Below are 25,698 nucleotides of genomic sequence, written 5' to 3'. Positions count from 1 at the left end.
CCGGTTTCCTCCCGCACACCAAAGACATGCTGGTAGGTTAATTAGACCCTATCCAAAAAAATTGCCCATAATATGTGTATGTGTATGTCAATGTTGTAAGTGTGTCGGGACTCTACAGGTTAAAGGACTGCATAAAAAGCTGCAGATGGACACCGGTATTCAGTTCGTAAAGGTAGCGCTATACAAGTCAGTCATTCATTCATACTGCAGTATATGCTGTACTCAAAGGCAATATCCTCATGACCCCTAATATCGATTTGACAAAATTGGATAAACATATGAACCGAAGACCAAGTCGCGGCCTTACAGATCTGAGCCATGGAGGCCTGATGATGCACCACCCAGGAGGCAATAATCACCCTGGATGAGTGTGCTCTTAATAGGAGAAGGAAGAATTTTATTCTTTAAGCTGAAGCTTGAACAATCACTTGACAAATCCATTTGGAAAATAGTGGATCTTGACGCTGCTTGTCCACATCTTGGACACACTGGCAGTACAAATAAAACCTGTGTTTTGCAATCCTGGAGCGGTCACCTTTAAATAGACTGATCGCTCTTAATACATCAAGGGAATGTAGCGTTTTCTCTTCCCCAGATTAAGGCTCTGGGGAAAAATGAATAATATCTTGGTTTAAATGAAAAACCTGTTGTTACCACTTTTGGTAAGAATTCAGGATGAGGACATAAAACCAACTCATCCTTATGCATGATGAAAGATGGCTCTTACAAGAGAGCCGTTAGTTCAGACACTCTTCTAGCAGAAGAAATGGTAAGCAGCAAAGATCTTTCCTGTCAAAGAACCAAGAGAACTTCTCGTAAGGTTCAAACGGCTGATTCAGCAAAGCAGATAAGGCCAAATTTTAATTCCTAAGGATTTAGCGGTGCCTTGATAGGGGGAATAAACCATGTTACCCCCTGAATAAGCTAAGCACCAAGAGTTGGAAGCAAGAGGCCATAAACACTGACAAGTCCTGGATCTGGCTCTTGATAGAAGTCAAGGCCAGCTTCATTTCAGATCCCATATGCAGGAATCAGGAATCCTGCCCATTGATATACTTCCTGGGGTGCCAACCCCCAGACCAAGACACATAGGCCTTCCAGAGTCTAAAGTAGGTGACTCTGGAAACCGGCTTCCTGGCATTAGTCAAAGTAGACACTACTGAAGGAGATCACCCACAATCCTTTAGAGGGTGGGATTCAACAGTCAAACCTGTTAAAATCTTTGTCCGTAAGGTAGGATGAAATAGCGCACCTTGTGCAAGAAGGTCTGGCTATAATGGCAGAGTCCAAAGGACTCCTACTGCCATCTTTATGATCTTCTGGGACCTGTTGGGGCTGCCAGAATCACCTCCTTTTGTTCCTGCGGAGAAAGTACAGAAGTAGCAGAACTGGAAGAAATGCATAGATCAGTGAAAACTGATCCCCTGGGAAGAATAATGCATCTGTTCCACCTGCTAGCGGACCCCTTGTTAGACAAAGTTGTCGACCTCTTTAACCACCTCAGTACAGTGCAGTTACACCCCCTTCCTGACCAGACCAATTTTCAGCTTTCAGCGCTCTCACAGTTTGAATGACAATTACTCAGTCATCCAACACTGTATCCATATGAAACTTGCGTCCTTTTTTCCACACAAATAGAGCTTTCTTTTAGTGGTATTTAATCACTAGTGGGTTTTTTATTTTTTGTGCTATAAATAAAATAAAACGTAAATTTTGTGAAAAAAATGCCTTTTTCTTCGTTTCTGTCATAAATTTTTGCTAATTAGTGATTTTTCTTCATAAATTTTGGCCAAAATTTATACTGCTACATATCTTTGGTAAAAATAACCCACATTAGTATATATTATTTGGTCTTTGTGAAAGTTATAGAGTCAACAAACTATGGTGCCAATCACTGAAAATTGATCACTTCTGATCAGGCCTTCAGTACATCAGGTGTATCTCATTTCTTGAGACACTAACAAGTCAGGAAAGTACAAATACCCCCCAAATGACCCCTTTTTACAAAGTAGACATCCCAAGGTATTAAGTAAGTAGCATGGTGAGTTTTTTTAAGTTGTCATTTTTTCCCACAATTCTTTGCAAAATGAAGATTTTTTATTTTTTTTTACTAAATTGTCATATTATCAGGTTATTTCTCACACACAGCATATGTATACAACAAATTACACCCCAAAATACATTCTGCTACTCTTCCCGAGTACGGCGATACCACGTGTGAGACTTTTACACAGCCTGGCCACATACAGAGCACCAACATTGATGTAGTACCTTCAGACGTTCTACAAGCAAAAATTACGCATCTCGTTTCTCAACCACCTATTACACTTTTGAAGGCCCTGGAGTACCAGGACAATGGAATTTCCCATAAAATGACCCCATTTTGGAAAGCAAACACCCCAACGTATAATCTGTGAGGCATAATGAGTCTTTTGAACGGTTCATTTTTTTCCAGAAGTTTTTGGAATATGTGGAAAAAAATTAAAACACATTTTTTTTTTACACAAAATTGACAATTTATAAGATATTTCTAACACATAGCATGTATATAGCAAAAATGACACCCCAAAATACATTCTGCTACTCTTCCCGAGTACGGCGATACCACATGTGTAGGACTTTTACACAGCCTGGCCACATAGAGAGGCCGAACATTGAAGTAGTACGTTCAGGCGTTCTAGGAGCATAAATGACACATCTCATTTCATTCCTACCCATCACACTTTTGAAGGTCCTGGACCACCAGGAAAGTGAAATTACCCACAAAATGACCCCATTTTGGAAAGCAAACACCCCAACGTATATTCTATGAGACATGGGCTGCAAATAGGTACTCGGGTACTCTGATGGGCCGGGACAGGTACTCTGATGGGCCGGGACAGGTACTCTGATGGGCCGGGACAGGTACTCTGATGGGCCGGGACAGGTACTCGGGTACTCTGATGGGACAGGTACTCGGGTACTCTGATGGGACAGGTACTCGGGTACTCTGATGGACTGTGATTGACAGGTACTATGAGGGGTGGTGACAGGTCCTCTTTATTGGGGGGGGGGGCAATCAGTGTGATTGGTGTACACTGTAGGCGGTAACGAGATGTTACCGCAATCTCCTCCTCACACACGATCGGTGTGTGAGGAGGAGAACCCGGTAACATCCCGTTACCGCGGTTTGTTTACATTTTAGTGATCGGCTGTGAAAGGATCACAGCCGATCACGTGGGTAAACAGCCGGCCAATGGCTGTTTACCAGCGTCGGTGACGAGCAGTGTTCCCGGGGAACACGCCGCCACCGACGTGCATGCGCAGCGCGCTCGCGATCGCGCGCATGCGCCGTGCACGTTCGGGGTGTGACCATCTGTGATCGGCCGTGACTTCATCACGGCCGATCACGTGGTAAACAGCCATAACGAATGGCTGTTCACCCCCTTCGGTGGCGAGCGGTGTCTCCGTGACACGCCGCCACCGAAGAAACAGGGATGCGCGCGCACGATCGCGCGCATTCCCTGTTTAAACGGGAGGCCGTCATATGACGGCCTCCCGCCACAATAGGTGGGCCGCCTGGCCGTCAATTGACGGTCGGCGGTCAGCATCTAGTTAATGAATGCGGACGCGAGAAGGTCCATGTCCAGAATACCCCATCTTCCGATATATTGCTAGGAAGAAGATGTCGGGGTGAAGAGATCATTCTCCTGGAAATAATTGTTGGTGTCTCTGTTAAGGAATCTAATGTACATAATGATAATCAGAAAATGTCTATTTGCTTATGTGTATACATGTTCCCATGCTCCTTACTCATTATGTAGCATACAGATTGACTCTCTGTTCTGAGGTAAGATGGCGTCTACCCCCTACATCCCCCGCGTTAGAAGAATTAATTTGAGATAAGAAAACCAGCTTCAACCGAACTTCAAGCATCAAGTTTCTTCATTTCTCTTGTATTGTAACCAATGAGATGTACCAATTAGACTGACATAGCAATGACGTATCTTTCTGTATAAAATATTGCCACCGCCCACCAATAAATCAGAATTTAGAAGTAGCTGAGCTGAACATATCTCAGAGAGTGTTTACTTCTAATGTGCATGCACATTTATACTTTTTAATTAGAAATAGCAGCAGATAACCAAGAACTAATTTGTAGTTCTTATCCATTTCATCTCAAGTAGTAGACCTGAAAAATTAGAATTGCCGATAGGCAAGGAGTGTTGTGTTCTGCCAAAGCTAGAACATTATTCACCTCTTTTTGGGCTTTTTAGACCCGAGACAGAAGATCTACTTTTAATAGATCAAAACAGGCTAGGATCGCTATGCCTTAAACCCTTAACCTGGCTAAAGGAGGTGCCAGAATCTTTCAGAACACTCATGATGCTGTGGCTAAGCCGAATGGCAGGGCCACAACTGAAAAAAATATTTCAAACTGCAGAAATTTCTGGTAAGCGGGAAACTTTGGCACATGGAGATATGCAACTTGCCTCCTTGCAGGACCTAAGTAGGGACCGGAAGCCCGGACCCTCAAATCAAAAGCCGATTGAGCCACCCGGGATCTTGGAACTCTAGCCATAACCTAGAGAAAAATTTGCAGAAATCCCTCTGCTCTTGACATTGTTCCTGCCAGATTTTGAGAATGACAGCACCTTTCCCCTAGCCCAAACAAGTGGGGGCGCTCCTTCATTCTGCTTTATGGGCTCTCTGCCCTTGGGAACTTTCTCCTGAACCTGACGAATGAGACCGTTGAGACTGACGAAAAGGCAGATGCCCCAGGCATAGGAGAGGCCACACGAAAAGGAGACATGTTTAACCTCCTTTTACTGGTAAAGAGAGCTTTACGCCTTTGTACTTATCCACTCTAAATAGCCGTACCCCAGGAAGGGACACAAAGTGGCCAAGGTTTTTCACATAGTGCTTCGGCTGATCAATATTTCAGCCACGGACCTCTGAGAGAATGCACTAGTCCCAGTATAAGCCATAAGGCTTAAACGATTTAGTCCTTCATTGCATCTGTGAGACACAGTGCGACAGATACACCAGCCCATTGCTGGCCTGCTAATCAGGCAGAATTTCAGGTATCTCACAACCTGTTCCTTAACCCCTTAGATTCCACATTTTTCAATGCATTATCGTGACTCAAAATGTGCTCCACCAAAATAATGCAGCAGACGTTAAAGGGTTAATGGACTGAGCTACTCCAATTGCAGCAAGAACTGCAAAAGACATACTGTCTTTAAAAGGAAAATCCAACCTTAATACATAAGCTATGCATTAATAGGAAAAAACACATCCTCAGGTGGGGGGGGGGGGGGGGGTTCAAATGAACCTTATTAGAGGTAGATACCTTAAAAGCCTGTGCTACAGGCAAGGGTTAAGTAAGGGAGTAGACAACCACCTGACTTGTGAGGCTACTCCAAAGAGGAAAGATAAGCATCTTCCAATATTTGGAAAGATCTACCCGATCCCCAGCCTCCTGCACTTCAACAAAAGGGCCCTGAGGACTGGATGGGAATCTGCTATGTTTAGTCCTATGGAGAGACATCATAGCAATAATCTTTTAACCACTCAAGGACTGTCTCACGCCGATATACATTGGCAGAATGGCACAAGCTCATACAGGTACGTTACCCTTTAAGCGACCGGTCGTGAGCTCCGTGGTCGCGGGACCCGATCGGTTCGCAGAGCTGAAGAACGGGCAGGGGCAAGTATAAACAGACCTCTCCCCATGCTTCCTAGTTGCCGGCGTCTTGTCATATAACGTCCTCCATCCGATAGTGTCCGCTGCGTACTGTGCAGTACACAGCAACACAGATTACGAAAATTGCCGAGGATGAACGGCGCCTGCGCCGTGAGTCCAGGTTCTATCCCCACTATCCAAGTGGACTTAGAGTAGGAATAAAAAAAAAAAAAAAAAAAGAGCCCAGCGCAGTAAGGCCGAGCCCGAAGCGTGGCGAGCGAAGCTCGCCCCTGAGGGGCCCTCTAATATTCACAACCTTATGTCCGCTTGGATGGTGGGGCTACCACCTCCACTCACAGCGCAGGCGCCGTTCTGCTTCGGAGATTTTCCGAAGCTTTGTCTGCTCCGTACAGCGCATGCGCAGTACGGCCCGGACACCATTTGATGGCCGGACACTATACGGCAGAACACCGGTCACTGATGGTCTGTTCCTTGTCATAAGGAACAACGACCAGTGATGTTACATGCCAAAAAATTTAGAAAAACGCCATAAAACTAACCACCCCTATTTTGTAGACGCTATGACTTTTGTGCAAACCAAACACTTATAGAAATTTATTTTACCAAATTATACATCATATCGGCCGAAACTGAGGAAGAGAGTTTTTTTGATATTTTTTTGAGGATATAGCAAAAAGTAACAAATATTGCATTTTTTTTCCCAAAATTGTCGCTCTATTTTTGTATATAGTGCAAAAAATAAAAACCTACAGGAGGTGATCAAATACCACCAAAAGAAAGCTATATTTGTGGGCAAAAAAAAAAAAAAAAAAGGACACCAATTTTGTTTGGGAGCCACGTCGCATGACTGCGCAATTGTCAGTTAAAGCGACACAGTGCAGAATCTCAAAAAGGGGCCTGGTCCTTTAGCTGCAAAATGGTCCAGGGCTTAAAGTGGAAGTAAACCCATCAATTTAACAGTTTCAAAAAAACAGTTACATTCCCGGTGTTCAGGCATATTCAGTCCAGCCATCATATAGCATCCGCAGTACGGGGCAGAAGAAGCTTCGTAAAATTTCCGAAGCTGAACGGCACCTGCGCCGTGAGTGGAGGTGGTAGCCCCACCATCCAAGCGGACATAGGGTTGTGAAAATTAGACGGCCCCTCGCGGGCGAGCTTTGCTCGCCACGCTTCGGCCTCGCTCAGCTCTTTATTCCTACTCTATGTCCACTTGGATGGTGGGACTAGAACCTGGACTCACGGCGCAGGTGCCGTTCATCCTCAATTTTCGGAATCTGTGTTGCTGTGTACTGCGCATGCACAGTACACAGCGGACGCTATCAGATAGAGGGACCTTATATGATAAGACACGGGCATGCCGGGAATGCTAACTGCACATTGGTTGTGCTCTCAAACTGTCAAACCATCCAATGGCTGGTGTCATAACTGATCACATGTGCAGCACCATGGCAGTTTAAGATTAAACAGGGTCAAAAATGGCAGCTTCCATGGCTGAAAACGATAGGAGGGTTTACTTCCACTTTAAGTGGTTAAATGGTAGAAGGAAAAAAAAAAAAATCTGTTTGTATGAAATACACAGGGACAGAAGTGTTCTACCCTGACAGCTCATCTGACTAGCCGTATACCTCTCAGGTGAGGATGACATTCTTTTAGAAGGGTTTTTAGCTTGTATACCATTAACCCCTTAGAGCCCTTAGAGGAGTTCCTGGTCCCTTTGCCACTCAGATTACATCACAAAGCAGAGGCACTACCAGCAAAATAATGCAATACTTGCTAGGCTATAGTACAGTACAATAACTGCTATTAATCCTAGCCATACAGTACAACGTTGTCAAAAGGGAAATGCCTGTGTCACCAACCTGAGCAGTCTACCACTCTGCTCTGTCCCTCCACAGCTTCTCTTACAGCGCTTAAAATACTTCATGCATGTGTGGCCAGCATCTGACGCCATTAATCCCTGTTAACCACATTTCCCACGTGAGCTTCCTGCATCATGGTGGGGGGGGATCCTCGGCTCCAGCGAGCAGCAGCAGTCTGCCCAAAAACACACTTTTCCCCTCAAAAGAATAAGAGAGCTGGCTGGCATCAAAAAAGGAAAAAAGGCCAATATGGGGGCCCAGGAAGTGATCAGTCCCCCCCCTCTTACTTGAGGGTCTGAGCTGGCTTAGGAGGAGAGGAGAATGGAAGCTTCTGCCGTTTTCAGCGTCAGAATGGCGAGTTCTCAATACAGCACCCAGTAGCGACACAGACATGCCAACCCAATACATATTAGGAGAGATTCCTGAGAAAGTCTCCCCTACCTTATCCTCGCAGCAGGGTTTTATTAGAGATAAACCCAATCTTCACCCTTCACAGTAGGCTCCGAGACCCTAAAGGAGAAAGGGAACACTCAGGTTGACCTACAATCCTGGACCTGCGACAAGACCCTGCCAGTAATATTAGCCTTACTACCAAAACGTACTGGATACCAGGGCCCAGCTCTCAAAGCATTCACAAGCAAAACCTTGTGTCTTCAGATTACGAGGCTCGGGTACCATTCATTGAGTCCATTACGGAGATATCAGAATGGATCCGGTCAGGATGGCTGGCTCTCATCAAGGATTACTGCCCATGGAGCTCAGTACAACACATCCTTACTCGTACCTAACACCTTAGAAACTGGCAAAAAAAACTGACTCCTCCCAGTAGTGGGAGGGGTTATATGGAGGGAGGAAGTTCACACCTTAAGGGGCGTGCCAGTGTCCAGCACCTGATACGCCAATATAACCCATATAGCTATTACTATGGCTGTGTCCCCTGATGTAAGAAAATAGGATTTTCCTTAGTCTGCAGAATTGGACCATAGCAGGGACGGATGATATTGGGTATCAGCGGATATCCATCCACTGACATCCGCTACCCCATAGGGATGCATGCATGTCCATTTCATCCAAAAATTGATGGATGAAATACAGACATACGGTCCACACATGTGAAAGGGGCCCAACACTACCCTTCCTCCAGACTGACCATGCTGCTGTCCAAGGATGCCCCCTGTTCTCATTCAACCAGAGTGGAGGGCACTCGAATACAGGTGGTTTGTTACTGGCCCATGCAGTACGATTCATGTCCAAATTTACAGTTAGCACTGTGAGATGCGAACGGATCTGGGGGAGTCATCTTCTTTGTATTGACACTGCCAGCGGTTCACATAATGCGGTGTGGACTGCCTTGCGAGTTCGGCACGATGTGGGAACCAGTGGTGGATTGGCAGAATTCCTGCATCACACCTATGTGAACCGAGCCTAAATCAGTTACTGCGGTGTGAACTACTATACAAAATTCATACGATTCTGCAGAGACAGAACTCTGTTTACCTTAGGTAATTGGTTGTTCATCTGTGAACAGTTTCAGTCAAATAAACATGTCAAACAGTTTCTTCTCTGCAACACAGTATCAATTCTGTAGGGCAAACAGGCTCCTTTCACACATGCGCATTTAGGATCCGACTTGTGAAACCCCAAGCCGCAGGACATGCAAAATTCAATGTATTTCTACGAGAGCGGTTCCTACTGACACTACAGAAGCCGCTGCAACACGAGAAAAGTTTCTGCACTACTTTGGTCTGAGTTTTGTCCAGATAAAGTCAGGTCAAATTTGCAAAAGTCACATCTCGAACTGGAAACTGTGCGACTTTGGAGATGGGCTAAATGTAAAAAGGTGCCTTAGACCCTGTTTACACCTGGGTGTAGTAGAAACGAGCGCAATGTACATGTGGTGACATTGAAGCCTTTGGGGTGCCAATGTGAATCAGTGGGAGTTCATAATTTTATCGAATGTTTTCTGTTCCAGGCCCACCTGAGATTGCAAATGCAATATTTCAGGTATACTTAAAAATATATTTCAGTATATTTCACATTCACAACTGTCGAATATATGCTAAGATACAGAATATCTTCAGATGAAAGAGCCCAGATTTGTAAAAATGGAGCTGTACTGCACTGAAAATACACCAGATGTCCTGCAGCAGGTCTCAAATCGCTGACCTGCTGGGGTTCCAAGTCCCCTCTAGTGAATAAAACACCCATTCAAGGAGTTCACATTTATTGTTACAGTGTACTGGCAATAGAAAGTTGTCAGCAATTTTAAAATGTGGCTAATATTGGTCACTAATAGTTTGTGGTGGTAAGTTTTTTTTTTTTTTTTTTTGTATATTTTTTTACACAGTGGCAAGAAATAGTATGTGAATCCCTTGGTTTTCTGCTGTAATTTGCCATAAAAGGTTACCTGATCCTCATCTCAGGGTGGCCAGCTTATTTCCAGCAACCCCGGGTTACAGGAAAGACATTTGCTTGATTTCCCCATCAAAACTGTGTTGATGCAGAAATCCCTCCTGCCGGGATATTGCCTTCTCCCCACCAGAAGATGACAGGGATTATTCACTAGCGGCTAAAGCAACCGCTAGCGCTCATTGCAAGAGAATCCGGAATGCTGTATGTATGGGCAGCCTTAGTAATAATAGACAAAAAACACAACATGCTTAAAGCGGGACTGTACTGGGGGGGGAAAAAAATAAATAAAAATAAAAAAAAAAGTTAAATACTACAGCTGCTGACTTAATAAATGGACACTCACCTGTCCCGGGGTCCAGCGATGCCGGCATCCGAGGCCGATCGATCGCTCGGCTCTCGGCTGCTGCCGCCACCATTCTAGGTGAGGGAATCAGGAAGTGAAGCGAATCGGCTTCACTTCCCGGTTCCCTACTAATAGGAAATGTCCGGGCTGTCTCTGGGACCCGTGTGCGTCCCAGCAGACAGCGCGGCAGGACAGGAAGAGGCATAGACTCCCACGGGAGTCTATGCCTGGAAGTGGGTGTAAATACCTGTCTTTGACAGGTATCTGCACCCCCCTCCCCCCTGAAAGGTGCCAATTGGGACACCGGAGGCAGGGGGGGGGGTTCCGATCAGCGGAAGTTCCACTTAAGGGTTTTAAAGCAAATTAACGTTACAGAAATCAACCAATATCCATCAGCAACATAATTTGGAATTGTTTTATCTTTAATTTTACTTAATTATAAAAGAGAGAAACTATTTCTTTATAAGTGATCCTCTTCCCCTTGTTCTCAGTAGCATAGGAGCTGGGGGAGGAGAAGCAAGCCCCCCCCAAGTCAGGACAAGTCTGATCATTGGAAAAGAGCAGGCCGAGTTCCCAGCATAGCTACTGTGGTCAGGTTTAAATATGAAAGTAGGAGGACTAGTAGGAACACCAGGGATTTCACACAAAGGAAGCAATACAAAAAGAGAAAGGGATACTATTTCATACAAGTATATGGTACAGCAGGCACATAAGGAATACGAATGTTGGGGTAGCAAACGCCTTGGCCATCCCAAAAGGCACATTCTCTTTTTCTGAAGCCAGTGTATACTATATTTACTTCGATGCTTAGCCTCATTGTTCTGCTTTATCACCCAACTTCTAAGCATCAGCTGGTGGACAGCTGCCCTGACATCCTGTAGGGCAGAGTTCTAGACCAGGCGGGCCTCCAGCTGTTGCTAAACTACAAGTCCCATCAAGCCTCTGCAAGTCCTCTGCAGAATTAATGTACCCTTCCCCAGATCCGTGCTTCGATACAAACCTGTTTCAGAGGTCTTCAGACAATTCCCTGGGCTTCGTGGCTTTGTGCTACGACATGCACGGTTAACTGTGCGACCATATATAGACAGGTGTGTGCCTTTACAAATCATGTCCTATCAACTGAACTTAGCACAGGTGGACTCCAGTCAAGTTGTAGAAACATCTTAACCACTTAGGCCCCGGACAAATTTGCAGCCAAATGACCAAGCCCCTATTTGCGATTCGGCACTGCGTCGCTTTAACTGACAATTGAGCGGTCGTGCGACGTGGCTCTCCAACAAAATTGGTGTTTCTCCCCCCCCCCCCCCCCCCCTTCTTTTGGTGGCATTTGATCCCCTCTGCGGTTTTTATTTTTGTGCTATAAAACTATTTAAAAAAAAAAAAAAAGGGGCGACAATTTTGAAAAAAATAAAAGATGAATATTTTTTACTATAATAAATATCCCCCAAAAATTATTAAAAAGAAAAACATTTTTTTCGTCAGTTTAGGCCGATATGTATTCTTCTACATATTTTGGGGAAAAAACAAAAACAAAAAAATAAATAAAAAACGCAATTAGGGATTACTGGATTGGTTTGCGCAAAAGTTATAGCGTTTACAAAATAGGGGATAGTTTTATAGCATTTTTTTTTTTAATAATGGCGGCGAACAGCGATTTTTATTGTGACTGCGACATTATGGCGGACACATCAGACATTTTTGACACATTTTTGGAACCATTGTCATTTATACAGCAATCAGTGCTATTTAAATGCGTAAATGACACTGGCAATGAAGGAGTTAACACCTACACTGCCCCCTAGTGGTTAGGTATGACGTTATGTGTTTTTTTATTGTAGGGGCGTGGCCTGGCATGTGACCTCACTGATCGTCCTTACCTATAAAAAGGGAAGAGGCGATCGGTGACCGCCACAAAGGGAAGCACAGGGAGAGGTTTGTTTACACAGACCTCTCCTCGTTCTTCAGCTCTGTGACCCGATGGTGGGACACCATCGGCGATCAGGTCAGCTGGTCCCACAGCCACGGTCACGGAGCTCCCAACCCACGGCTGAGCACTTAACAAGCAACGTATAGGAACGTGCTTGTGCCCACCCATGCCATTCTGCCAACGTACATCTGCGTGAGGCAGTCCTTAAGGGGTTAAGGATGGTCAGTGCTCAATTTTGAGTGTCATGGCAAAGGCTATGTAAATGGGATTTTTATTTATTAAAGAAAATTTGCAAAGATTTCAAAACAAACTTATTTTGCATTTTCATTACCGGGTATTGTTTGTAGAATTTTGAGGAAAATAAATTTAATCCATTTGGAATAAGGCTATAACAGCAAAATGTGGAAAAAAGTGAAACGCTGTCAAAACATTCTGAACGCACTGTAAATCCATGACTAAAAAATAAAAACACACTTCAGTTTACATAAAAGGGAGACTCAGACAGTATTACCAACTTCTACAGTTGTTAGTATGACCAGATCGTGTGATTTTTTTTTTAGTCAGTACAGTTGTCATCCGAAAATACAATACAAATACATAAAAAATTACATCACTTCCTTTTTTTTCTTTTTTTTTCTGTCATATGAGAATTTGTGAGTTTAATTACCTAGTCAATTTCTACTTGCAAATATTAAGCAAAAAAAGTTGTACGATATTCAGATCGTGTGTAAGGGCCACGAGTCTAGCTGCAATCATTCTAACTGGGCAGCTAAAGCTACTGGACAGAGAGACAGAGAGACAGAGAGACAGAGAGACAGAGAGACAGAGAGACAGAGAGACAGAGAGACAGAGAGACAGAGAGACAGAGAGACAGAGAGACAGAGAGACAGAGAGACAGAGAGACAGAGAGACAAAAAAAAAAACACCACACACACACACAGAAGATTTAATAGATGGAAAGATGAAAAAAAAAAAAAAAATAAATAAATACACACTTTTAAAAATGATCATCATCCATAAACAATGTTAGAAGTGGATCAGGTTAGCACTGAACAACCTGGCAACATATTAGAGGGATTTATCTTTGCGACAGCAACAGTTGTCAGAAATGTAGTTAACAGGGCAAAACAGTTCTAAAATGTAGCGCACAGTCAAGCTTAAAGTGGTGTTGCCACCAAAAAATGAAAAAAGTGCTTAAAATTCGTAAAAAAAAATTAAAAAAAAATAATTAGCAAAAAAAAAAAATTTTTACTCACCTCTAAATACCGGTTGCTAAGGGGTCCCTCGTAATCTGCCTTCCTCATTGCCCAGGCTGGTGACATCACTTCCCCTCGCGCCACACATTCACCTGGGACCTGTCATGTGTCCCAGGTGACTGTACGGCGTATCACGGCGCCCTGCGCCGCTCGCGCATGCGCAGTGGGTGCCCGGCTGTGAAGCCACAGCCGGGTGCCCACAGTATGCATGACGGCGCCGCGAGCGGAGCGGGGAGCGAGGGGGGGGCTTCGTTCCCCCGCATCGCTGGACCCTGGGGCAGGTAAGTGTCCGATTATTAAAAGCCAGCAGCTGCAGTATTTGTAGCTGCTGACTTTAAATTTTTTTTTTTTTTTTAGGGGGTACCCCACTTTAAGTGGCTGCATAGCAATTTCTAAACTTCACCACTTATCGTAATCATTTAATACCCTTCTATACAAGCAGGGCAGACGTAACGCACTAAGAAAGTGTACTAGAACTATTTTAACCACTTCAATACAGGGCACTTTCACTCCCTTCCTGCCCAGTCCAATTTTCAGCACTGTCACATTTTGAATGACAATTGCACAGTCATGCAACACTGTACCCAAACAACCTTTTTTTTTTATTCCCCCTCCCATAAATAGCTTTATTTGGTGGCATTTGATCACTGCTGGGGTTTTTAATTTTTGCAGACCAAATAAATAATAAAAATAAATAAATAAAAAAACACACAGGAAGGCTTTTCTTCGTTTCTGTTACAAAACTTAGTAAATTTGCTCCTTCACTGCTGAGCACTGATGAGGCTGCACGGATGGGTGGCACTGATAGGCATCACTGATTGGCATAGAGTGCCATCCCCTGTGATCTCCAGTGGGTCTGCACCAATAATCAATGCACTGATTATCAGCACAGACCCGTCAGGAGAGCAGCTGATTGGCTAATCGGCCGATAAATGGGTTTTACTGGTTACCATGTGATCAGCTGTGATTGAACACAGCTGATCACATAGTAAAGAACCTACGTCATAGGCTCTTTACCAGGATTGGAGATGCGATGTGTAAGATTAACACCACCGATCGCTGCACTGTGTAACCCAGAGGACACGCGCTAGAGGCTCAACCTGCTGGACGTCATATGACGTCCAGTCAGGATAATTAAACCACTTTCTGGTTGTCATTCTGCTATATGGCAGGTGGGAAGTGGTTAAAAACAGTAAACGAATGCAAACATTTATTAGAAAAAATAAAGTAAATATTAGGTGTACATCTTTATTTTATTTTTATTTATTTTTTTTTTTACACTTACATCATGCCTGAAATTTAGAGACAAACCATGCACTTTTTCTGCCCACCCCTCAATTACTACCAGTTCTATGTCAGCATGTCCACCAAAGCTCAAATTAACGGCTTCAGCTCTAGAAGATTTTACCCCCTTCATGACCAGGCCATTTTATTGTAATTTGACACTGCGTTACTTTAACTGTCGATTGTACAGTCATGCAACACTGTGAAAACAATTACAGTTTTTCACACAAACAGCTGTGGTGGTATTTGATCACCACTGAGTTTACTTATTTTTTTAAATAAAAGATTTTTTACTTTCCACAAAAAAAAAAAAAAAAAAAAAAAAAAGTCATCATCAATTTTGGCCAAAAGTTATTCTTTGACATGTTTTTGATAAAAAAAAAAAAAAAAAAAAAAAAAGTTACCAATAAGCATATATTGATTGACTGGCGTGAAAATGTATTTTATACATACCAATCATTTTTTTTTTTTTTTTTACTATACCACTAATGGCGGCAATCACTTCTAATGGGACAGCAATAGCGCGGCAGACAATCTGACACTTGGGGAGGGGGGGGGGGGGACTAACTGACTGCCAGTGACATTAATAGTTACCAGTGCTAATACTATATACACTGTCACTGTACTAGTGACACTGGCTGTAAAGGGGTTAAATATGTGCCTGTGTACAGTGCTGCTTTTACCAACTGATCGATCCTCCTTTTGTACAGGGCTTGGTGTTTACCAACACAAGAGCTCTAAGCTGTGACTGCACACAGCCGATCAGCAGGTCCCAGCCATGAATTATTGGTCAGGACTTGCTGACAAGCTCCTGCTATATACAACAAACTCAGAATTAGGCAGGGATATACATCACTTTGCCTACAGTAGCTGCTTGCCCACAGTCCACAAGTTGTCAAAGAAAAATTATAAAAATGGCCTCTAAGAAAGCCATACAGGTAAAATTTCTATAAAAAAAAAAAAAAAAAAGAAGAAGATTGATAAAGGATAACAAAGAAATGTTATAATGCAAACAATATTTGACTCTAAAAATTAAAGTGCATATCAAGTAATTGGATCGCTTCACGCCTAAAACATGTATTTAGAACTACCTGCAGCTCTGGACATGCTCCAAGAACTCATTTCTCTGAGGAATTATACACTGAAGGACAAACTCCTGCTTTTGAACTTCACTACAAATCCAAATCAGTGAAGGCATGTTGCAAGAAATCTAATCTTGTACCTGGCAAAAAATTTGTAATGGGGAGGAGGGAGTCGACATATGAAGATCATACTTAAAGCAAACTTATGCTGGAATGTAGGAAATCTGATCCAAATAGCAGTTAATTGTAACATAAAACTTATACTATAGCTCTGAGTTTCAAACCTGCTCCGATTTGCTTAGTAGTTATAAGAAAAAAAAAAATCCAAGTAATTGTTAGCAATGAAGGTTAGAATTTGCTTTAATATTCTACTGAACATATTTTGCCCCTGTATTTCAGAGCCTCCATAAAGAATCAGCTGAACATAAAAAGAATAAAAATAATTTGAGAAAGAATTTCCTTTTAGGCAGTATGCCTCTAATAATGAGCAGCTGTGCAGACAGCATAGGTTGCTGCAGCAGCGTTTACCACTGTTTACATTTGGCAGGAAAACTTGAGTTACTCTTTTTTCCAAACTCTTCCTGGGTGTCTTTCACATCAATGCTGCCTTCCATAGTTTTGCTCGCTCTCCGTCAGACAAAGGGCCTGGGCAGAGCTTCAAGGAGCGCTTCATGATGAGAGCGTTGCCATTGTATTCAACCCCATCAAGCAACCGATGCAGGGTTCACACCACTCTCCATCTCTAACAAATGACATCACTGAAGTTACAGAACGACTGCACAAAACCTATAGCATTTTGTTCAGTTGAGTAATCTGAAAGGTGTCTACAGTTTTAGAATAGTAGCAGGGTTATCTAATCCCAGAGAACAATGAACTCATGTCCCTTAGGAAAAATGTACTATTTCCCCTTGAGTCATTTGTCAGCACATTGCTACAGCAATGTTACAATTTGTACATAAAACAGTGGGCATTACCCATTTTACAGCTCCTGCACATGGCTACATAAACTTTTTTTTTTTTAAGGAAATGGAAATTGATATACCTAAATGCAAGCACTGCACAGACCAAGTTACTTTTTTTTTATGCAGAATCCTGACTAGAGAATCAGTAGTTTCATTACAACTATGTGCATGTATCCTTAGTCTAGGCTTAATCTATAGCTTAATCTAGGCTTACTTGTAGGTCAAAATTGGTTGTTAGGGTTTACAACCACTTTAAGTCTACAGTCTAGAAAATAAAATTACGACATATAAAAATAATAAAATCGGTGGATTTACATAGACATCCACTACAAACACAAATCATGCGCGAATGTTCAAAAAAGAAAAACAACCTGAAGAACCTTCACATTGTTAGATCTAACAAGCGAGGCCCTCCTTTAATGAATTCTAATATAACTAATACAGTATCAACTTTTTTGTAATCTGTTGCCATTATATAAATCCTGTATAGAAATAACTTACCTACACTGAAGTTAGAAAAGCCAGGGGGAGCACTTAAGAAATCCTTGACAAACCTCCTGATGTTGACTGACATTCCAAATAGAAGCAGATAATGTCATGGATACAGGATGAACACTGTGGGATTTATTAAGACCGGCACAAGTTCTGGTGCAGCTCTGTATAGAAGCCAATCAGCTTCCAAGTTTTAGCCCCAGGTCAAATTGGAGCGATTTGACATATCAAATCGCGGCCTATTACCGGCAACGGCACTGTCCCAATCTGTGCGACTCCGCACTGATTTCCAAAAACATTCCTGCAATACTATTGGCAGCTTTGGTGCCATTTCAATAGAAATCTGTGCATGAACCAGCATCAATTTTTAATTTTTTTTCAAAATTGGACCCAAACTAGCAATGAAATGCAAGTTTGAAATCACGAGAGTTCAGCTGAACTCGCACGATTTCAAACCCACATTTAGTGTGAACGAGGGATTATTGTCAAAGCTTAACTGAACAAGCTAAAGTTAGAAGTGAATTGGCTACCAATGTACAAGATGTGGCACTCTACAGTTTGAGTAAATCAAACCCTGTGGAGTTCATATGCCCATAACATGTGTATAGTGAATGATCAAAGATTGAAAAAAACAAAATGCCTTGGGCCTTGCACATCAGCACTATGCAGGATACAGCACCAATACAAGATGACAAAGGCTACATAGGAACAAAAGGATGCAATATTTACAATTACTGCCAATAGCCAGGCAATGTTTAGTAATGAAGAGAGGACATATCAGTGTGTGTGTGTGTGTGTGTGTGTGCACACATCACTCACTTACCCGAAGTCATCGTCCATAGACTTGAAGAAGAACTTGTAGTTAGGTTTGTTGAGTACCCCTTTGAAGTCTGCCAGGGTCACCCTCTCGGAGGGCACAGGCAGCTTGACCAGATAGGGCGTCTCCTGCTCATCCAGGTGGTAGATAACCTTGGTCTCCCCCATGGTGATCCAGCTGGGGTGAGGGGAGCACGCAGGGGCCTCAGTCTGCTTTATCCAGGTGTGGGAAGGGGCCCAGCCCCAGTGGCTGTCATTCACGGCAGGCCATGGAAAGAAAAGGGAGACAGGCTGTGGCCGGGTGACACACTCAGTCTATAATAGAAGAGGAGGAGGAGGATGGGAATGGTGCGGAGGGCAGTGAGCCGGCCAGATAACACAGTGTGTGTATGTGAGGAGAAGGGTGTGGGGGCTGGTGGGGGATACAGTCTGTGTGGAGGGGTGAGAGGAGGGCACTAATAAACACTTTACTGTGTGTGGCCTGTCAGCCCTTGCCCCGCACCGAACCTTCCACACAGTCTGACCAGCCACTAACAAGCGTCCGTAACTCCGGGACTCCGCACAGCTACACACAAGCCTGCCTATAACCGTTCAACTCGTCTTCCCGGCCGGTTACTCGGTGCGTTTCTGTCAGTCGGTTCCCGTCGCTTCAGAGCAGCGCATGCGCACGACTGGTAAATCCCAGCTGCTGTCTGCGCATGATTAGATGAACCGAGCCGCAAACAATCTTCACGCCTCTTCTTATCACGTGGTTCTCTGCATACCCGGATATCCGCCCCTGTGTGAGCCGCTGCCACTTCTCAGAGACTAGTATGGCGGTATCCTCAGGATGAAAAGTTATCTATAATATGTCTGAATCAGACTGCTACCAAGTTTGAGGCAATAAGTTCGTGTTTAGACGGGTTTAGGATGTAAAAGAGTCATTATGAAAACTGGAACAGCTATGTATTCCAATCAGATTCTATTTTCAATTTGTTCGGTTAAAGTGGAGTTTAAAGTGGTTGTAAACCCTTAAAAACCACTTTGACCTACAGGTAAGCCTAGATTAAGGATTACCTGTAGGTCCAAGAAATATCTCCTAAACCTATACGGTTTAGGAGATATTTACCTGAAGACAGCGGCGCACTGGGTAAGCCGCAGATCGCGGCGATATGCTGTGAGTGTTGGCTCCCGTGCGCATGCGCGGTAGTGACATCATCAGTGGCACACAGGGTTGCCACCTCATTCCTTTAAATCCGAACACATATTAATTACACAGGTTCTGTGGCTATTTAAGGTGGTAATTAAACTCACTTAGTGCCTTACCTAGCTTCAATTAGCCACAGAACCTGTGTAATTAATGTGTGTTCGGGTTTAAAGGGGTGAGGTGACAACTCTAGTGGTGAAGGCCTGGCAGATGCTGCAGGATCTTGCTACAAAGACTCACGTAATCGCAGCTCTGGCCACTCACAGTGCCAGAGCCACAAACCCGGAAGAAACACAGAGGGAACATGTCAGCCTCGGCGTGGATCGGGATCAGATGGCGAGGCCTCCTTCTAAGGTGAGTATTTCACAATGTGCTGCATACTAGCTCATTATGTTTTTGCCTTACAGGGTTTTTTTTTTTTTTTTTTTAAATAAATGAAAGATTTCTGTGCTGGTATACAACTGCTTTAAAGCAGAGGTCAACTTATTTACCTCCTCCCCCCTTTTGTTGTCACATTTGGCACCTGGTTTTGGGGGTGGGTACCTAGTTTTGACAGGTGCCCGCTTCCAGCTAACCTCACCACGTTGACCTCACCCAGAAGTTCAGCCCCCCTCCAGGCTATTTGCGCAGTAGGGAACCGGCAATAGCACCTGAGACCCGATTGAAAAATCACCTCGGGTAAAGACACAGCTTTATTCATAGACAGGTAAGTGTACTAATATTAAAAGTCAGCGGCTACAGTATTTGTAGTTGTTGACTTTCATTTTTTTTTCTGAAGGAGCGTGGGGCTCCTCTTTAAAGGCTAAGTTCACCTTTTCCAAAAAATAGTCAATGCAGTCAAGGGGCCCCAGACCACTTGCCACAAAATCACTCACCAGTCACTTTATTAGTCACACCATGCTAGCACCAGGTTGGACCACCTTTTGCCTTCAGAACTGCCTCAATTCTTTGTGGCATAGAATTAACAAGGTGTTGCAAACATTCCTCAGAGATTTTGGTCCATATTGATATGATGGTATTGCTTCAGATTTGTCGGCTGCACATCCATGATGCAAATCTCCCATTCCACCACATCCTAAAGGTGCTCTATTGGATAGAGATCATGGAATAGGCCATGGAATTTAACCACTTGCTTACTGGGCACTTATACCCCCCCCCCCCCCCCCCTCCTGTCCAGACCAATTTTCAGCGCCATCGCATTTTGAATGACAATGGCACGGTCATGCAACACTGTACCCAAATGAAATTTTTATCATTTTTTTTTCCCACAGATAGAGCTTTCTTTTGGTGGTATTTGATCACCTCTGCGATTTTTATTTTTTGTTCAAAACATTGATAGAGCCTGAATAAAAAAAAAAAATTGTTTATTTTTTGTTATAAAATTTTGCAAACAGGTAATATTTCTTCTTCATTGATGGACACTGAATGCTTACACTGATAGGCAGCACTACTAGGTGGCACTGATTGGCACCACTGGTGGACATTGATAGGTGGCACTAATGGGCATTGATAGGTGGCACTGTGGGCACTGGCAGGGGGTACTGAATGGCACAGAGGAGATCCTATGACGGCCTCCTGGAAATTGAGATCCGCTCTGTAGCCTTCATTCGGCTATGGCCCAGACCTCAAGTGTTTAAACAATGCTCAATTGGTATTAAGGGGCCCTAAGTGTGCCAAGAAAATATACATGACACCACCAGCCTGAACCTTGATACAAAGCAGGATGGATCCATGCTTTCATGCAATTTACACCAAATCCTGACGCTACCATCTGAATGTCGCAGCTGCAATCAAGACTCATCAGACCAGGCAACTTTTTCCAATCTTCTATTGTCCAATTTTGGTAAGCCTGTGATTGTAGCCTCAATTTCCTGTTCTTAGCTGACAGAAGTGGAACCCAGGGTGGTCTTCTGCTGCTGTAGCCCATCTGCTTCAAGATTCAATGTGTTGTGTTTTCAGAGACAGTATTCTGCATATACAAACAAGGCTAAGAAAAAAAAAAACAAGCTTAACTTACCGACCAGGTCGCAGACAACCAAATAACCTATCTAACAGTATGTGTTAAAAGCAGGGGTTTAGTCTGCACACATTTGCAAATGTATTACTAAAGGCACAGAGCCTCGTCAAGGCACCCTGGTATCTGTGGTACCTAACACTAACTTATAAGTGTCCCCACAGTGGAGGCACATGCCTTCTGATGGATAGGTGAGAGCAGGTGGATCGAAGGGGAGCCACCCCTTCTTAAAGGTACAGGAGCACACTGAACACCTAGTATATAGCACAATGGCTGCAAAGGCTGAATTGGAAGACTAACAACAGGTACAAACAAGGCCAAGGATAAATCCAAGGGAAAAACCAAGCTTAACTTACCAACCAGCCTGCAGACAGCCAAATAACCTAACAGTATGCGTTACAAGTATAGGTTTATTCTGCACACATTTGCAAATGCATGTGTAAGCCACAGAGCCTCGTCAAGGCAGCCTGGTATCTGTGGTACCTAACACTAACTTATAAGTGTTCCCACAGTGGAGGCATTCTGATGGATTCATACCATATTCTGCATACCATGGTTGTAACAAGTGTTTTTTTGTTACTCTTGCCTTTCTATCATCTTGAACCAATCTGCCCATTCTGACCTCTGACATCTCGTATAACAGTGTAAATATGATGTCCCCTCAAAATAACTCAACACACAGCCATTAATGTCTAAACTGCTGGCAACAAAAGTAAGTACACACCTTAGTGAAAATGTCCAAATTGGGCCCAATTAGCCATTTTTGCTCCCCATGTGTGAATGGTCAGCAGATGTGTTAAATTTTGCATTATTGCAACTCATGGCAAAGAATTCCGAAAATCTAAAAAAAAGAATTGTTGCTCTACATAAAGATGGCCTAGGCCAATGATGGTGAAGAACCTCGGCACCCCAGATGTTTTGGAACTACATTTCCCATGATGCTCAACTACACTGTAGAGTGCATGAGCATCATGGGAAATGTAGTTCCAAAACTACTGGGGTGCCAAGGTTCACCATCACTGGCCTAGGCTATAGGAAGATTGCCAAGACCCTGAAACTGAGCAGAAGCGCAGTGGCCAAGACCATACAGAGTTTTAATAGGACAGGTTCCACTCAGGACAGGCCTCGCCATGGTTGAACAATGAAGTTGAGTGCACGTGCTCAGCGTCATAGCCAGAGGTTGTCTTTGGGAGATAAACATATGATTGCTGCAGAGGTTGAAGGGGGGGGGGGGGGTCAGCCTATCAGTGCTCAGACCATACGCTGCACGCTGCATCAAATTGGTCTGCAGGGTTGTCATCCCAGAAGGAAGTATACCATAGTCGTACCTTGGTATTTTGACATAACTGCCATAATGTCAGTATCCTCTTCAACAACAGATGGTCCTCTTTCAGATAATAGTGGTCTCTGCGGCAGATTCGCCGTAAGATCTCTTTTATCAGGGGTGGGCTTTAGTCGTCTCCGCTGCTTACCAGAGCTGTCATTAGCAACAGAGATGATTGTGTCCTTTCCCCTGTGAGGCTGGATGCCGAGTGAGGGAAAAATGACCCCCGCTCGCCTCCATAAAATTGGATAACGAGAGCGACGTCAAACGTCACTTCCGCCCAAAGGTCTTAAAGGGTTATTTATTTATTGCATTTAAGTGTAAATGTGAGATCTGAGTTTTTTTGACCCCCAGATCTCACATTTAAGAGATCCTCTGTCTTTGTTATAGAAATAAAAGTGACACAATTTTTTTTTTTTTTTAAAGGACAGAGTCAAAAAAAAGAAATTAAAAAGTAAAATATATATTGCAACCGGGCGACATTTTTACTTGTAATCAAATCTCCCACTTACTTTCGACACTTCCCGACCCATCCACCGTTTTACCGTGCAGGGTCTTTCTTTACTTCAACAACCCTACCACATCTATTAAGGGAATCTCGTTAATGTATAGCCTTCTACAGCAGAAAACAACATTTATTAAAACCCCTTCCATGCGGTCTTGGGAGTTGGACTTGTCCAAGTCTTACACCGACGATCAATGGCATATTGCCATATCTTCTACCTACAAGACCACCAGAAGCGCCAACTTGTGGGAACTTTACCAGAAGTTGCTGTTGGGGTGGTACCTCACACCCTCGAGGATAGCCTGCTATACCCCACAAGCCTCGCCATTGTGCTGGAGGAACTGCGGCTATAGAGGCACACTCATTCATATCTTTTGGGAATGGCCAGTGATAAAACCTCTATGGACTGACGTATTTAACACAATATCCATACTTTCAAGCATCCCTGTGCACCCATGCCCAGGTCTAGCTATTCTATCTCTAGGCATAGAAAAATTACCTCCTCGTTTAAGGAAAATTATAACCCATATTTTCCTGAGTGTACGACTGCAGTTAGCCAGAGGGTGGAGGGCGGTGGTGGCACCTTCGCTCTCGGTAATTCTACAGACAACGCACTTACATATTTCTTATGAACTGATGTTTGCCTCTTCTCTAGGCAAATATAGGCAGGCTTGCAAAGAATGGGAACCGTGGCTGAACTGGTATAAGGGAAAGAAAGTATAACTGCATATTCCTATTATGTAGCTAAATAGTCATTGTGCACCGCTAGTTACCCGAGAGTGGAGAAATCCATGGCCCGTAGCATGGGGAGGTGCGGTCCACTGACTCGGATGCAGTTAGATCCCAGAAGGGGCGCCCGGGTCAGAGAGTCGCAAGCTCCCTATCTAACTGTTTCACCTCTACTCTCTGAAGACTACCCAGTGGTTATTCTATACACACATCTCTAGATCGGTGATGCTCCCCTCTTGATCTATTATTTTATACCACCCAGTGTATAGCACATGTATTTGCTTTGGCAGGTCTCGGGTCTCCATTAGCGTTATATTGGCTTTGGCAGGTCTCTGGTCTCCATTAGAGTAATGTTGAACCTTAAGTACTTATTGTTTCATGTGCTGAATTTATATTGCTTATGACTATACTCTGTATTACAGTTTGAACATATGTATGCTGTTAAATATCCTTTGCTGCTATTCTTGTGGAAATTTTCAATAAAAATCTATTGATATAAAAAAAAAGTAAAATATATAAAGAGAAAAAATAAATAATTTAAAGCGCCTCGTCCCACCGAGCTTGCACGCATGAGCGAACGCATACGCAATTCGCGCCCCCACATGAAAACAGTGTTCAAACCAGTCATGTGAGGTATTGCTGCAATCATTAGAGCGAGAGAAATAATTCTAGCACTAGACCCCCTCTGTTATTCAAACCTGGTAAATGGCAGAATTTTTTAAACATTGCCTATGGAGATATTTATGGGTAAAAGTTTGTCACTATTCCACGAGCGGGCGCAATTTTGATGCGTGACATGTTGGCTATCATTTTACTCGGCTTAACATTCTTTCACAATATAAAAATAAATAAATTGGGATAACTTTAACTGTGTACTTTTTCCCAAAATATAGTGCTGGTAAGACATTACACCTGCTCCCTAGATCAGTGATTCTCAACTTTAGCTGGACGGAAAATTATTTGAAAACCTTCCATGCCCTAATGTGGCTGAAACTATACGAAGATCTCAAACAGCCTGTTGCTGGCCTCATCATAAACCTTCTCTACTCTACCTTTAAGAAAAAAAAAAAAAATGGGCTATAACTACACTTTAAATTCATAATTTATTCTCCTAGGAAACTACAGGGTTCATACATTAAAACTAAACAAATTAAAAATAGCTTTATAGATTTAACAAAATATTGATGATTTAGCCATTGCAGTCAAATACTAATTCTAATATTTTTTTCCTGACGCCTTCATGGCAGCACACACTGGGTTGTGACTCTGCCCCCACAACCTGACAGGATTGGATTAACTATAAATTTGAAGGGGAAACCCCCTGCTGCATTCTCTTTTTTATTCTCACCTGACAGTTTGGAAGGACGGGGTTTTTCCTGTTACAGATGAATAAGCCTCTACCGCATTCACCCCAGCAGGTTCAAGCCTCTCCTGTTTGGAAGTCCCTCCTGTACAGTCTCTAAAGGAGCTTCTATGGAGGTAACCCCCATTCTGGTGGTCTCAGGGGGCTACTGGATTTCTGGCATTACCAAAGCTTTAAAGAAGCTTTTTTACCTTTGCAGTGGACTCCCCTTCTTCTTTTGCCTATTAATTCCTCTTATTTAAATATTAATATCCATCTTTTATTTCTAGAGAAAGTGGTGGTTTATATTCCCTTTTTTTTTCTCTACCTGGGATTTCTGTCTCTTGTAGTCCCCCGTCATGGCCGCCGTTTGTTTCTCCTTCAGTGGTGTTTTCTCTATGCTGTAATTCCAGCCTAGATGGCGCCGTTCGGCCGCTCTGAGCGAGTGCAGTGCCAGTTTTTTTTTCCTCTATGTTTTT

General features: G+C 43.3%; 1 protein-coding gene across 1 annotated transcript in view; it reads right to left on the bottom strand.

Annotated features, from left to right (window-relative positions):
* The window catches only part of DVL3 (dishevelled segment polarity protein 3), a gene marked incomplete in the record, with an annotated part of 225,661 nt that extends 206,847 nt beyond the window's left edge, over nt 1–18,814 (bottom strand). The window contains 1 exon segment of the mRNA XM_077487709.1: nt 18,127–18,814. Within this exon segment, the coding sequence (XP_077343835.1) occupies nt 18,127–18,287 (161 nt within the window).
* Nucleotides 18,815–25,698: the final 6,884 nt, after the last annotated feature.

This window comes from Lithobates pipiens, unplaced genomic scaffold (genome assembly GCF_037356315.1).
Source record: "Lithobates pipiens isolate NorthernLeopardFrog02 unplaced genomic scaffold, aLitPip1_a1.2 Scaffold_18, whole genome shotgun sequence".
Lineage (NCBI taxonomy): Eukaryota > Metazoa > Chordata > Amphibia > Anura > Ranidae > Lithobates > Lithobates pipiens.
This window is presented reverse-complemented; position numbering and strand designations above follow the sequence as displayed.